Below are 13,507 nucleotides of genomic sequence, written 5' to 3'. Positions count from 1 at the left end.
AGTTATGTTGTATCCACAGCAGTACTCAGTTGTAATATCATTTTCCACCACTCGTGGCAATAATCACAGTATCAAACAAACACAAAAAGTCTGCAGCTAAAGTTGTAGAGAAGTTTATTAAGCGCAAAGATGATGACTAAAGCGGTGAAGCTGTGTTTTCTGTTGCACTTTAATTAAGAAACATGTAAATTATTAATTTAGTGTGTTTATTTTAGCACAACATAATTTGAATGTATTGCATTTATGTGTTAAATAACACACAGTTTCATGTCGTTTGACAAGGTTGTAAACAGTAATTGTGTGAATGTTTGGACATTCACACATAATATTTGACATTAAAAAAAAATCTTCTTTTAATCCGCCGCAAAAGTTAGGCGCACTCCACAGCCCACAGTTTTCATCTGATCAGAACCCTTTGAGACACTTGTGATTTAGGGCTATATAAATAAACATTGATTGATTGAAGTATCAAAACATTCGGCCCGACCGGGAATAGTCAACTCCCCACCAAAAAAAGTTTTGAAAATATCCCGGATTAGCCAGAATTCCCAGTTTTCCGGGACATTTGGCCCATTAATGGGCCAATTTTCAAACATGCACAACTCCCGCATTTTTCACCCGATTCACACCGTTACACCATCCACACACCCCACGAGTTCAAAAAAATTCCAGGAATTCCCGGCTTTCCAGAGCCCCATTTTTCAACCGTTTTTGACCATTCCACCATCAAAACATTCCTCTTAGTTTCCCAGTTTTCAAAAAAATTCCAGCAATTCCGAATACCCATTCTCAATTCAAACTGTTACTAAGTCAGCATTTTTCAACCGTATTGAAAAATTCCAACACCAACCCATTCATATCATCTCGGACAATTGTGCTAGTATCAATATTTTCAAAGATTCATAGTTTTCCCGAAATACCTGCATTTCTAGGAAATTCTCATTCAAAGGATTGGACGTATTCCTACAATGCCCTACATTCTCAAAATTTTTAGCCATTTTTAAACCCGATTCTGACCTTTCCACCATCCACTTATACTACTTTTCTGATATATTGTGCGCAAAACATGTTTTTCCTTTCCCAAAATTCCCGGTTTTCCCAGAATTTCCCGGAATTTTCTCCCCATTGACAATGAATGGGCATTATAGAATCTACTGCATATCTCACATTTTTCCTCCGATTTGAATCGTTCCAACATCCACACACTCCACTCACCCTGGACATTCAAGCCAGCATGTTTTACGGTTCCGAAAATTCCCTGATTACCAGGAATTACCCCTCATTGAAAAAGAATGGGCTATATACAAAACTCTCCATATCCCACATTACTCAACAGATTAGAAATGATAAATAAATGATAAATGGGTTATACTTGTATAGCGCTTTTCTACCTTCAAGGTACTCAAAGCGTTTTGACACTATTTCCACATTCACACACACATTCACACACTGATGGCGGGAGCTGCCATGCAAGGCGCTAACCAGCAGCCATCAGGAGCAAGGGTGAAGTGTCTTGCCCAAGGACGCAACGGACGTGACTAGGATGGTAGAAGGTGGGGATTGAACCCCAGTAACCAGCAACCTTCCGATTGCTGGCACGGCCACTCTACCAACTTCGCCACGCCGTCCCTATCGAACGCAAAACATGTTTTTCCTTTCCCAAAATTCCTGGTTTTCCCAGAATTTCCCGGAATTTTCTCCCCATTGACAATCAATGGGCGTTATAGAATCTACTGCATATCCCACATTTCTGACTCAAAGCGCTTTACATTGTGAAACCCAATATCTAAGTTACATTTAAACCAGTGTGGGTGGCACTGGGAGCAGGTGGGTAAAGTGTCTTGCCCAAGGACACAACGGCAGTGACCAGGATGGCAGAAGCGGGGATTGAACCTGCAACCCTCAAGTTGCTGGCACGGCCGCTCTACCAACCGAGCTATTCCGTCCCAGTAGTTAGGTTAGATATAATTATTAAAAGTAATACAAATCTAAAATAAGATTAGAATTCAGTGTTAATATTTGAATGGGCCCAGGGCCCACTTGTAGTGGAAGAGATAGGCCTCACGGTTAAGTCTAGTTAAGTTAAAGGTGAAGAACCCCTGCTCTAATCATTTGGCCATTGATCCGTTAGAAAGTACATCATTGGCCTTACCAGCTGGGCAGACACAAGAGTTGGTGAGGTCTCGGTCAGAAGATTTGGGGTTTGAGCAACTGGGCACATATGCAGGACCTTCTTCTACATAGCTGAGGTCTCCTGGACAACTGGGTTCGTCTGCAAAACATGGCATCAAGTAACTTTAACCAAAAATGATTAGCGGACCTGCATATAATTCTAGTCAGTAATGAGATACTGAGAAACATACCACACTGGGTGACACCTCTCCATCTGCTCCAAACATGGCTTTCATTTCCACACTGGTGCACCACTTCTTTGAAGAACGCACAGCCCACATAGGAGCTGTCCTCGTAAAGGTAAAGGTTCTCTTCGCAAAGTTCAATATAAAGAGAGCCTGTTGTTTTCAGGCAATCCAACACTAATGAAATCAGCTCTCTACATTTCTGCAAACACAAGAAGGGGAATAGAAAGATGTGGAACCGTAGCTCTTCTTAATGCGAGCAGTGATTAAACGCCAACAGTTTATATCCTAAAATCATAAAGCCAAGCAGAATCACAGAACACTGTGCCACTCTTTTTGATAATATTTTTACCAATGATTTTGATATTAGTAACCTGTCATTTCAAACAAGTAAATTCCCAAACAAGAAGAAAATAGCTAAAGTTGCACCGATTTATAAGACTGGAGACAAACACCAATTTCCAAATTATAGACCTGTTTCTTTACTTCCAGCATTTTCTAAAATCATTGAAAAACTGTTCAATAACCGATTAGAGAGTTTCACAAACAAAAATAGGATACTCGCTGAGAACCAATATGGATACAGAGCTAATGTTTCAACTTCGATGGCTTTAATTGAAATTACAGAGAAATTACCAATGCAATAGATAGTAAGTGCGGCAGCAGTGTTAATGAATGTAACTAAAGCATTTGACACAATTAATCACAATATTTTAATACAAAAACTAGAACACTATGGCATCAGAGGGTTGGTCTTAAACTGGATTAGAAGTTATTTAACGAACACGAAACAATACGTGAAGCTAGGCGAACACATGTCTACAATGCTAAATATATCCTGTGGTGTACCTCAGGGATCAATACTAGGACCAAAATTGTTCAATCTCTATATAAATGACATTTGTAAAGTTACAAAAGATTTAAAGTTAGTATTATTTGCGGATGATACAACAGCGTTTTGTTCAGGAGAGAACACACAGAAGCTAATACAAATAATAACAGAAGAAATTAACACATTAAAAAGATGGTTTGACAAAAACAGACTATCTTTGAATCTCAGTAAAACTAAAATAATGCTATTTGGTAACAGTAGAAGAGAAAATAGATGCAATAGAAATTGAAAGAGTAAATGAAACCAAGTTTCTAGGTATAATGATTGATGATTAATTGAACTGGAAATCACATGTAAAAAATATACAACATAAAGTAGCAAGAAACACGTCAATAATGAATAAAGCAAAACATGTCCTAGACCAAAAATCACTCCATATTCTCTACTGCTCACTAGTGTTACCATATCGGAGTTATTGTGTAGAAATATGGGGAAATAACTACAAAAGTACACTTCATTCATTAACGGTATTACAAAAAAGATCTGTTAGAATAATACATAATGTTGGATATAGAGAACATACAAACCCTTTATTTATTGAATCAAAAATACTGAAATTCCTACACAAAAAAATTACACACAAAGCAAACTATAATCTGCTACCCAAGAATATACTGTACAACAATTCTTAACAAAAGAGGAGAAATATAATCTTAAAGAAAAATGTAATTTAAAACATTTGTACGCATGTACAACACTTAAGACCTTCAGTATATCAGTATGTGGAATTAAATTATGGATTGGATTAAGCAAAGAAATTTAAGATGTTTACAAAGTACAAAGAAGAAGAACCATGATAAACACTCTGAATTTATTTATTTATTTTATTTTTTTGACAAGAAATCACATGTACATAAGTACATGTGATTAATCGTTAGCAACCCCTGCTGAACAGTGCCCCCACCTGGTTTTGCGTTTCTTGACGTTATGGCTGTATCCTGTTTGTGTTTGCTAGTAGTGTTAAAGGGCTTCAAGTTATTGTGCATTATGGGATATTTTTAAATCATTGATTGTACACTGGGTAAAATTATCGTACGTCTGGCTACGGTGGTTGTTTCTAATTACCTCATCAGTGGTGTTTGTACTAATTAAGCGATTTGCTCTTTATTAATTCTGTCGCAACAGTAATACACAGGTGCATCTAAATAAATTTGAATATTGAGCAAAAGTTATTTGATTTCAGGAGTTCAGTTTAGACCACAAGACAAATTCACGACTCTGGAAGTTTTGTAGTTTTTTTTTGCTGATTGTACAGACAATGAAGACGACTATTTTTGGACAAATGAGGATTCACAACCTTATCTTTTTGAAGCTGAATATACGGCGGATGAACTGCTGCTTCTAGAAGCGAGCACAAAGGAAGGGTGAGACGTTGTAGCAGACGGAAGCCGAGAGAGTGAGGTGAAAGTGACTTTGGCGCTATAAACTTGGAATTTGAAGCCAAGCTATTTCGACATAAATGGAGTGCTTACCCAAATAAACCGGAGAAAATGTCCCCGGACCAGCTGGACTAAACGGCCAACTGTCCATCGAGTGAGTCACTTTAATATCGATCATGATACACGCAGCACGTCATGCGTGTTAATACAACTACAGTACATACGCTGTCCGGCTAGCTGTGTACAAACAAAACATGAAATGTGGGCTAATAATTTACAGATACCGTAATGTGATTGTTCATGTTTTTCAGTCAATACAGATTGGTGTCTTATCACATAATGTTGTGCATTACAAACTCAAACGCGTTCGGTGCTGACGTGGAAGTTAGCTTATCTCTTGACGTAGCTAGCTTTTACGGCTAACACCGAAGCACGCCGATGAGTTACTACACTAGAAAAAGAGTTCCTCCTGCTCTTACAATAACAATGTCGCTCCAGCTTGGTTATTGTACAGATAACGGAATGTAAAGTAAGTATTGTTGATGTTTTTTTAATGTATTTTTTAAGTGATTTAGAGGTAGAATTGATTGCTCACATTAGCTGCATTGCTAGCCACCTACAATGAGATGATTATTACAAGTTAGCATGCAAAAAAACCTGTCTTTCATAACGATTGTGAACGATAGGCAAAATTTTTTTTAAAAAGTGTAAAAGATGTTTTTGTCTGGTGTGAACATTGCTAGATAAAAATACTTTTTTTTACCTTTTTGAAATGTGTTTTTGGAGTTAACATATATGAGAGGAAATGGTTCACTTACAGCATTATAAACAGCAACCATGTCTCTGGTTTGACATGTGTCTTCAGTGTGCACGGCGTCCGTAATCAGCTGCTGCTTATCGCCTGAGGAGAACATTTCAAAAGGTCCCGCTTTACAAAAATCCCCATGTGGACATAATCAAAGAGGACACGTGTTTACCCGCAACGTTGTGTTTCCCACAGAGTCCACTCATGTCTGCGGTCGTCTCCTGCTGCATCTCCACCTTGAATGACACGTCACGTCGTTGTAGCACGTGTCTTCATGATGATGCCTTCCGCTTCTAATGTTGCGTCTCACCCAAAGTGTGTCTATTCCTCCAGGTACGTCACGCCAGGTGACCGTGAGAGGAAGCAGCATGCTCCTCAGCCTGGTGTAGATGCCATACTGGAAGACGTGCTGGTAGGTGTGGTCATAGGGAAGGGAGACGCTGTCAACACAATCATGAGGTGATGTTAGCACTGAGTTGTGTTCTCATAAAAAATCGGTCATGCCGGACCTTTCTGACTCCACGAGGATGCTTCCATTCATCAGGACCGTTTGGACTTTATTGATGGTGATCTCCACTTCAACCAGCAGCCCGTTGTCCCCCCGCCGGGCGCTGATGTCGCAGTCCACGCGGTTGTGCGTGAAGTGGCTGAGGGTGACCCTGCAGGTGGACCGCAAGTAGTAACTGGAGCCGTTGAAAGGTTGGACCACACCGCTTCCGAATGTCTTGCAAGTGACTGGCGACAACAGTGGCAGGTGAGTCAGATGAAGTAAAAATATGCAGAGGCTTCAGCTTGGAATACATAAAATGGCTGGTAATAAGTGTTAGGTTGTTGCTGGTACAGCTCTTCATCACCTATATGGTCTTTAAAATGGGTGGACAAGCCAGGACACCATATTGAAACCTTTTAAAGCATTTATCTGTATTGGTCACGGTGGCTTCAAAGTAGCAAAGTAGCCTAGGGCTGCACAGAAAAATAGATTCCCATCCGGATCACGAATCTTGTTTATCCTGATTCTAAATCGATTCATAATTTTCAAAAATCGATTGTATGTACATTACAGGCCAAAAGTTTGGACACACCTTCTCATTTGCGAAATACAATACATTACATTGACTAATTGTGTAACAATAAAGGTCAATTAGGATAATACATAACGTTGGATATAGATGTGGGGTCTGAGCCGAGGATGTCGTTGTGGCTTGTGCAGCCCTTTGAGACTCTTGTGATTAAGGGCTATATAAATAAACTTTGATTGATTGATATAGAGAGCATACAAACCCTTTATTTATTAAATCAAAATATTGAAATTCAATGATTTAGGGAATTTGCAAACAGCCAAAATAATACACAAAGCAACCTACATCTTGCTACCCAAGAATATGCAACAATTTTTCTCAACAAAAGAAGAGAAATATACCCTTAGAGGATAATGTAATTTAAAACATTTGTATGCACGTACAACACTTAAGACTTTTAGTATATCAGTATGTGGAATTACATTATGGAATTTAGAACGTAAAGAAGTGGAACAATGTACTAATATAATCAAGTTTGAGAAACTGTTCAAACTACACGTGTTTAAAAAGTACAATAAAGAATAATATTAAAGAATAATATTGGTAAATGTCTTGAACTTGAGCAAAATAAGATCATTTATCTCATCATCAATGACTTACCTAGTTAGGAATAAAACTGTTTTATTTACACTACATGGATTTGTAATGTGTGGAATGTTTCAAATGTGTACATCCTGAGTATATAGAGTGAACATATGTGTAAGTAATTGATATGAAGTGGAAAAGGGGTAACATTAAATAAGTGTTGCTTGTTCCTACTCATTTTTGGACATGTTGTAAAGAGAATGTACAAATGTGATGAATCATTTTGAAACTGTACATATGTTTAAATAAACCAATCTGGTCTCTTATGTTTAATAATTCCTAATTAGGCATTCAATATCAAAAGATGACAAAAATGTGAATGCACAGTTGACAGATTTACAAATTCACACATCAACTCCATTTAACTTACATTTTTGCATTTCTGTTGTTGTGACCAATTCCCCGGCCCCTAAAACTGAAAGGGAAATGGAGAGTTATCAGCAAAGAAAAAACTATTTGTGACCTAAAATGACAAACACTGTTTAAGTAAACACTCCGAATACGCAGAAACCCCCCTCCCCCAAATGAGAAGAGATTGGTTAAAAGTGACTAAAAAAGGTGTACTTAGCCAAATTAGTCAGATTTGTAGCTCAGTACCTACGACTGCTGATAGACAGCATACAGCAAGCGTCCATGATGGGGAGCTCATGTTGACGGCGGCGTCAATACTGCCGAAGAGACAGCGCTTTTATACCGCATCTGTGCATGTACGCCCCCTGACATGCCCACTTATGTCAACCAACATACCAGGAAATGTTTTAATATTTTTTATAATTTTTCCCATTACTGAAAATATGCTTAAAACTATCATTCAATTCAATCACACTATGGAAATTAACATTCAAGGGGCGGGGGGGGGGGGGGGGGGAAGCATCATAGGTAAAATATTAATCTCCATATTTTTAACATCATTTATGTTTGACAGACAAGGAAGAGCCCAGGGTTATCTTGAACGCTAAAGGAAACACCAAATGAGGCCAGGTTAATGGCTGTGCCCCATAAACCAGGATGCAGTTAGTTATTTTGTTTTGGCGTGTGATATTGCATGCTATTACATAAGACATGAAACGTGTTATTTTGGATATCATCTCTTGTGAGGGGAAAATAAAAGGCATAAATGATAAACTTCTTTCACATAAGTCGCTGCTGTAAATGATGTGCCTGTTACACCACCTCAGTTGGGTGCTACATGGTGGTGTTATAGCATACCAACTTTATTGATAAAACCCTTTAAAACACAGCAAAATACCATGAATCAAAAACCGACCCATAAAAAGCCTTAGTACACGTGTGTCAAACTCAAGGCACGGGGTCCCCATCCGGCCCGCCACATCATTTTATATGGCCCGCAAAAGCCTGGAAATAATGCAGTCAATACAGGACTTTTTTTTCTTACTAAATGTATTTGTTCTTTCCATTTTGACATTAAAAAAAATCAGTGTTGTCAAAAATATCAAGGTAACTCATGCGATTAATCACAAAAAATATTGGATAAATAAAATAAATAAAATAATATTCAAAACATTACTAAAAGTCTAGTGTAACTCAGCTTGTTTTTAAAAGCCAGTGCATAAAAACCAAAATTTTTCCCCAAAATTTAAAAGTGGAATATTTGATGTGAAGTAATTGGAAATAGGTCATTAATGCATAACATTGATTTTGATTCATTATTATGTTTTGAGAAACAACAGTTTAATAACAAATCCCACAAATCTTATATGATCCAAAGGGACCCCCTCATAAAGGTGTTAAAAATAAGCCAAACATTTTTTTAAATGTTGTTTTGACTTTCAAAACTTAAGTCTCTAGATCAATTTCAGATTGTTGACTATAATTGTTAAATTATTTTTTCATGTTTGTTTTATGCCCTTTTTGTTGAACAAAAGTTTGTTTTTAACTCCGGAAAACACAAACAATGCAATATTTCCCCCCCGAATATTTTAAAGTGGAATTTTTGATGTTAAGTAATTGGCGCACTAAATAGGTCATTAATGCCTTCTAACATGGATTTTCATTCGTTATACGGTAGTCTTTTTTTAACAATGAGTTTTTAAAAAATCCCACAAATCTTAGGGATCCAAACGGGCCCTATTCATAAAAGTGTTAAAAATAAGCCACACATTTTATTTTTAATCTGGTTATTTTTCTCAACGCTTAAGTTTCTAGTTGTTGATGATTTTTTTTTTTTTTTCCATGTTTGTTTTCTGCCTTTTTTGTCAAAGAGAACTTTGTTTTCATGTATGGAAAACACACAAACAATGCAATATTTTCCCCAAAATTATTTCCAAATGGAATTTTTGACATGAAGTAATCTTAAGGATACAAACAGGCCCTATTCGGAAAAGTGTTAAACATAAGCCGCAAAAAAAAAAAAAAAAAAAAAAAAAAATTTGGGTTATTTTTTTCAATGCTTAAGTTTCTAGATCAACTTCAGATCCAGCCGTTGATTGTGATATATATATATATATATATATATATATATATATATATATATATATATATATATATATATATATATATATATATATATATATATATATATATATATATATATATATATATATGTATATATATATATATATATATATACCTGTATATATATATTGTATAAAAACAGTCATGTATATACATGTATACACACAGATTTATCACACAAACTACGCAAAATGAATTTGCCTCCAGTCTTCTGTAGGTGACGTCAGCAGGCTGATAGAGGCACGCCCACGTTTTGGAGCTAAAAGTGGGTGTTCCAAACTGTGTTGACACCAGGGGAATTTTATCTGTAGACAAAATGTTTTGATTCCTATGAAAAAATGTCAGCATTAGAGGGACCCTTTAATCAGTGGTTGTTAAATCGTAGAGGCTCTCAAAAGGTTTAGATGTCCGCTGGGATTTAACTAACAAACAAGGGGGGGTCTCGCTCAGGGCGCCTTTGAAGTTAGAAGCGCCCCTGCTCACCACTAATGCTTGATAATGAAAGATGATGATACATTGAAATCTTACGCCAATGTTGTAATGTTCTTTATTATCGCCAAACATTTTTTACTTCTTTTATTGATAACTTGCTGATATTAGGAACCTCCCTTTTGCAGGGAAGAGTTTTCCCAAATGATTTTATTCTAAGGCTGTCTGCATAAAGAGAGGTGATTAGAATTAAAGATTACAAATTTATTTTACAAAAAGGTAAAAATACCAGCGCTGGAGAGAGGACCGAGCTGTCTAATTTCCAGACCGTTTTTAAAAAAATGGTCGCTCTCCACATATGCTTTTGTCCATCCTGAAGGAGATCAAAACCGAAAGTTAACTTAACGTGTTTGTTGGGCACACACATTGTTGTCCACGCACACTCTCCGCACCTGGTACAATCAAACACCGTTAAAACTGAAAGGAAAAATATGTGTGTCGATAAGAATCAGGTTTAGATCGTTGTTTTTATCTTTTTCGAGAAAATCCAAGGCAATAGTTAGTAACTTCTGAGGCATTCCAATTTGCTCAAAGGGGGGGAAATATTCCTCTAACACTAAAAACAAACATGATTCACCTTAGTGTGTGTGTGACAATCATTGGTACTTTAATCTTAATCTTAATCTTCTTCCTTTGCTTTTCTTAACATGCAATGTACAGAAATTCACTGGTTTTATTCTGCCACCTAATGCTAACACTTTCGTTAGCACTTACTTTACAAAAACTATCTGATACTCAGTTGTAATATGCTTTTCCACCCCCTGTGGCAGTAATGATAATATCCAACAAACAAAAGTAGTCTGGAGCTGAAGTCATAGAAACAAGTTTCTTAAGCGCAAAAAATATGACTAAAGGGGTGAAGCTGTATTTTCATTTGCATTTAAATTTGAATGGCAACGTACACTAGCATCATTCATGATTTTTTTCTTCATTTTAGCACAACATAATTGTATGTACATTTATTTTTGTCTGTTATTTATGAGTGCCTAATTCTTATGCAGTATATTTGATTAGTACTTATTTTTCTAATCAGCCTGACCTAAGCCTAAGGTTTATGTGTTAAATAAATGAAGATGTTTGTAATCAACACATGGTTTTATATCGTTTGACAAGTTTTTAAACTGTAAGTAGGTTAGATAAAAGTATTGAATATGATTAAAATCAAGAGGAAGATTATTAATTCAGTGTTAAAATTTGAGTGGAAAAGTTAGGTCAAAAAGGTGAAGAACTCCTATCTTCAATCTTTACTGTGTCATTATTTAGGAATTATTACCAACTTAGGATAAATGAAATGTAATTTCTGAGGAAAACAAAGACTTTACCGTCGTAAAAATGTTTTATATTTTAAGAAGAAATCCACAATTTTTAAGTGAATGCAAAAAAATGGTGTTTAAAAAAACAATTTCCCCTTTAAATATGCACATTTTGGAACTTCTTAATACAGTGTGCCTTTTAATTTCTATAGTATGCTAATTATACAGGCATGTAATTGGAATAATTAGATTTTAAGAGGTGGCGCTGATCAGGTAAGCAACGTTAAAATTGCTGGAAAAAAAATCTTGTGCAGTCAATGATTAAAATGTGCCATTGCGTTTTTATGTGTTACACATTAACATTTACTTAGTAATTTTTGAATAAGATTACGTTTTGGTATTAATCATCACACTGCGGGTGCTTCCCCACCATGCAGATGCAAAAAGCTTCCTGAAAAGTCCTGTACAAACTGGCTAAAAATTACAAAGATCAACCAATCAATCAATAAAATAAAATGAATAAAAACTTTTGACAGGTTCATAAACAAAAAAACCTAGTAAAACTGAATAAAATATTTAAAACATTACTAAAAAGTCTAGTGTTACTCAGCTTTTTTTTAAAAGCCAGTGCATAAAAACCAACATTTTTCCCCAAAATTTCAAAGTGGAATATTTTTTGATGTGAAGTAATTGGAAATAGGTCATCAATGCATAACATTGATTTTGATTCATTACTATTTTTTGAGCAATGACAGTCTAATAAAAAATCCCACAAATCTTAGGGATCCAATGGGGCCCCACTCATAAAGGTGTTAAAAGTAAGCCAAACATGTTTTATTTATTTTGTTTTGACTTTCAACGCTTAAGTCTCTAGATCAATTTCAGATTGTCGACTATAATTTTAAAATTATTTTTTCATGTTTGTTTTATGCCCCTTTTGTCGAAGAAAACGTTGTTTTTATATACGGAAAACACAAACAATGCAATATTTTCCCCCAGAATATTTTAAAGTGGAATTTTTGATGTTAAGTAATTGCCGCCCTAAATAGGTCATTAATGCATTCTAACATTGATTTTCACTCACCATTGTTTTTTTTAACAATGACAGTTTTAAAAATAATCCCACAAATTTTAGGGAACCGAACGGGCCCTATTTATAAAAGTGTTAAAAATAATGCACACATTTTATTTTTAATTTGGTAACTTTTTTTCGGAATATTGAATGTGAAGTAAATTGAGTCTCGAATAGGTCAATAATGAAAACTTTGATTTTGATATACAGTCGCGATCAAAAGTTTACAAACACTTGTAAAGAACATCATGTCATGGCTGTCTTGAGTTTCCAATACTCTCTACAATTCTTATTTTTTTGTGATAGAGTGATTGGAGCACATACTTGTTGGTCACAAAAAACATTCATGAAGTTTGGTTATTTTATGAATTTATTATGGGTCTACTGAAAATGTGACCAAATCTGCTGGGTCAAAAGTATACATACAGCAATGTTAATATTTGGTTACATGTCCCTTGGCAAGTTTCACTGCAATAAGGCACTTTTGGTAGCCATCCAAAAGCTCCCATTACCTCCCTGCTTGGCACTCATCATCAAGGGTTGGAATTGGGGGTTAAATAACCAAAAATGATTCCTGGGCACGGCACCGCTGCTGCCACTGCTCCTTTCACCTCCCAGGGGGTGAACAAGGGGATGGGTCAAATGCAGAGGACAAATTTCACCACACCTAGTGTGTGTGTGACAATCATTGGTACTTTAACTTTAACTTAACTTCTGGCAAGCATCTGGTTGAATTTTTGACCACTCCTCTTGACAAAATTGGTGCAGTTCAGCTAAATGTGTTGGTTTTCTGACATGGACTTGTTTCTTCAGCATTGTCCACATGTTTAAGTCAGGACTTTGGGAAGGCCATTCTAAAACCTTAATTCTAGCCTGATTTAGCCATTCCTTTACCACTTTTGACGTGTGTTTGGGGTCATTGTCCTGTTGGAAAACCCAACTGCGCCCAAGACCCAACCTCCGGGCTGATTATTTTAGGTTGTCCTGAGGAATTTGGAGGTAGTCCTCCTTTTTCATTGTCCCATTATTTATATATATATATATATATATATATATATATGTATGTATGTATGTATGTATGTATGTATGTATGTATGTATGTATGTATGTATGTATGTATG

The 13,507-nt window shown here is 36.0% G+C and overlaps 1 protein-coding gene across 1 annotated transcript in view; it reads right to left on the bottom strand.

Annotated features, from left to right (window-relative positions):
- Window positions 1-6,284, bottom strand: part of LOC133662618 (mucin-19-like) — a 47,401-nt gene extending 41,117 nt beyond the window's left edge. The window contains exons 1-7 of the mRNA XM_062066732.1: window positions 6,275-6,284; window positions 5,943-6,168; window positions 5,744-5,873; window positions 5,606-5,669; window positions 5,447-5,529; window positions 2,364-2,559; window positions 2,153-2,272 (exon numbers count right to left, since the gene is read on the bottom strand). Of these exons, the coding sequence (XP_061922716.1) occupies window positions 2,153-2,272; window positions 2,364-2,559; window positions 5,447-5,529; window positions 5,606-5,669; window positions 5,744-5,873; window positions 5,943-6,168; window positions 6,275-6,284 (829 nt within the window). The remainder of the gene's footprint in view (window positions 1-2,152; window positions 2,273-2,363; window positions 2,560-5,446; window positions 5,530-5,605; window positions 5,670-5,743; window positions 5,874-5,942; window positions 6,169-6,274) is intronic.
- Between the last annotated feature and the right edge of the window lie 7,223 nt (window positions 6,285-13,507).

This window comes from Entelurus aequoreus, linkage group LG12 (genome assembly GCF_033978785.1).
Source record: "Entelurus aequoreus isolate RoL-2023_Sb linkage group LG12, RoL_Eaeq_v1.1, whole genome shotgun sequence".
NCBI classification, from domain to species: domain Eukaryota; kingdom Metazoa; phylum Chordata; class Actinopteri; order Syngnathiformes; family Syngnathidae; genus Entelurus; species Entelurus aequoreus.
The sequence above is the reverse complement of the archived record's forward strand: the minus strand, read 5'-3'. Positions and strand labels throughout refer to the sequence as shown.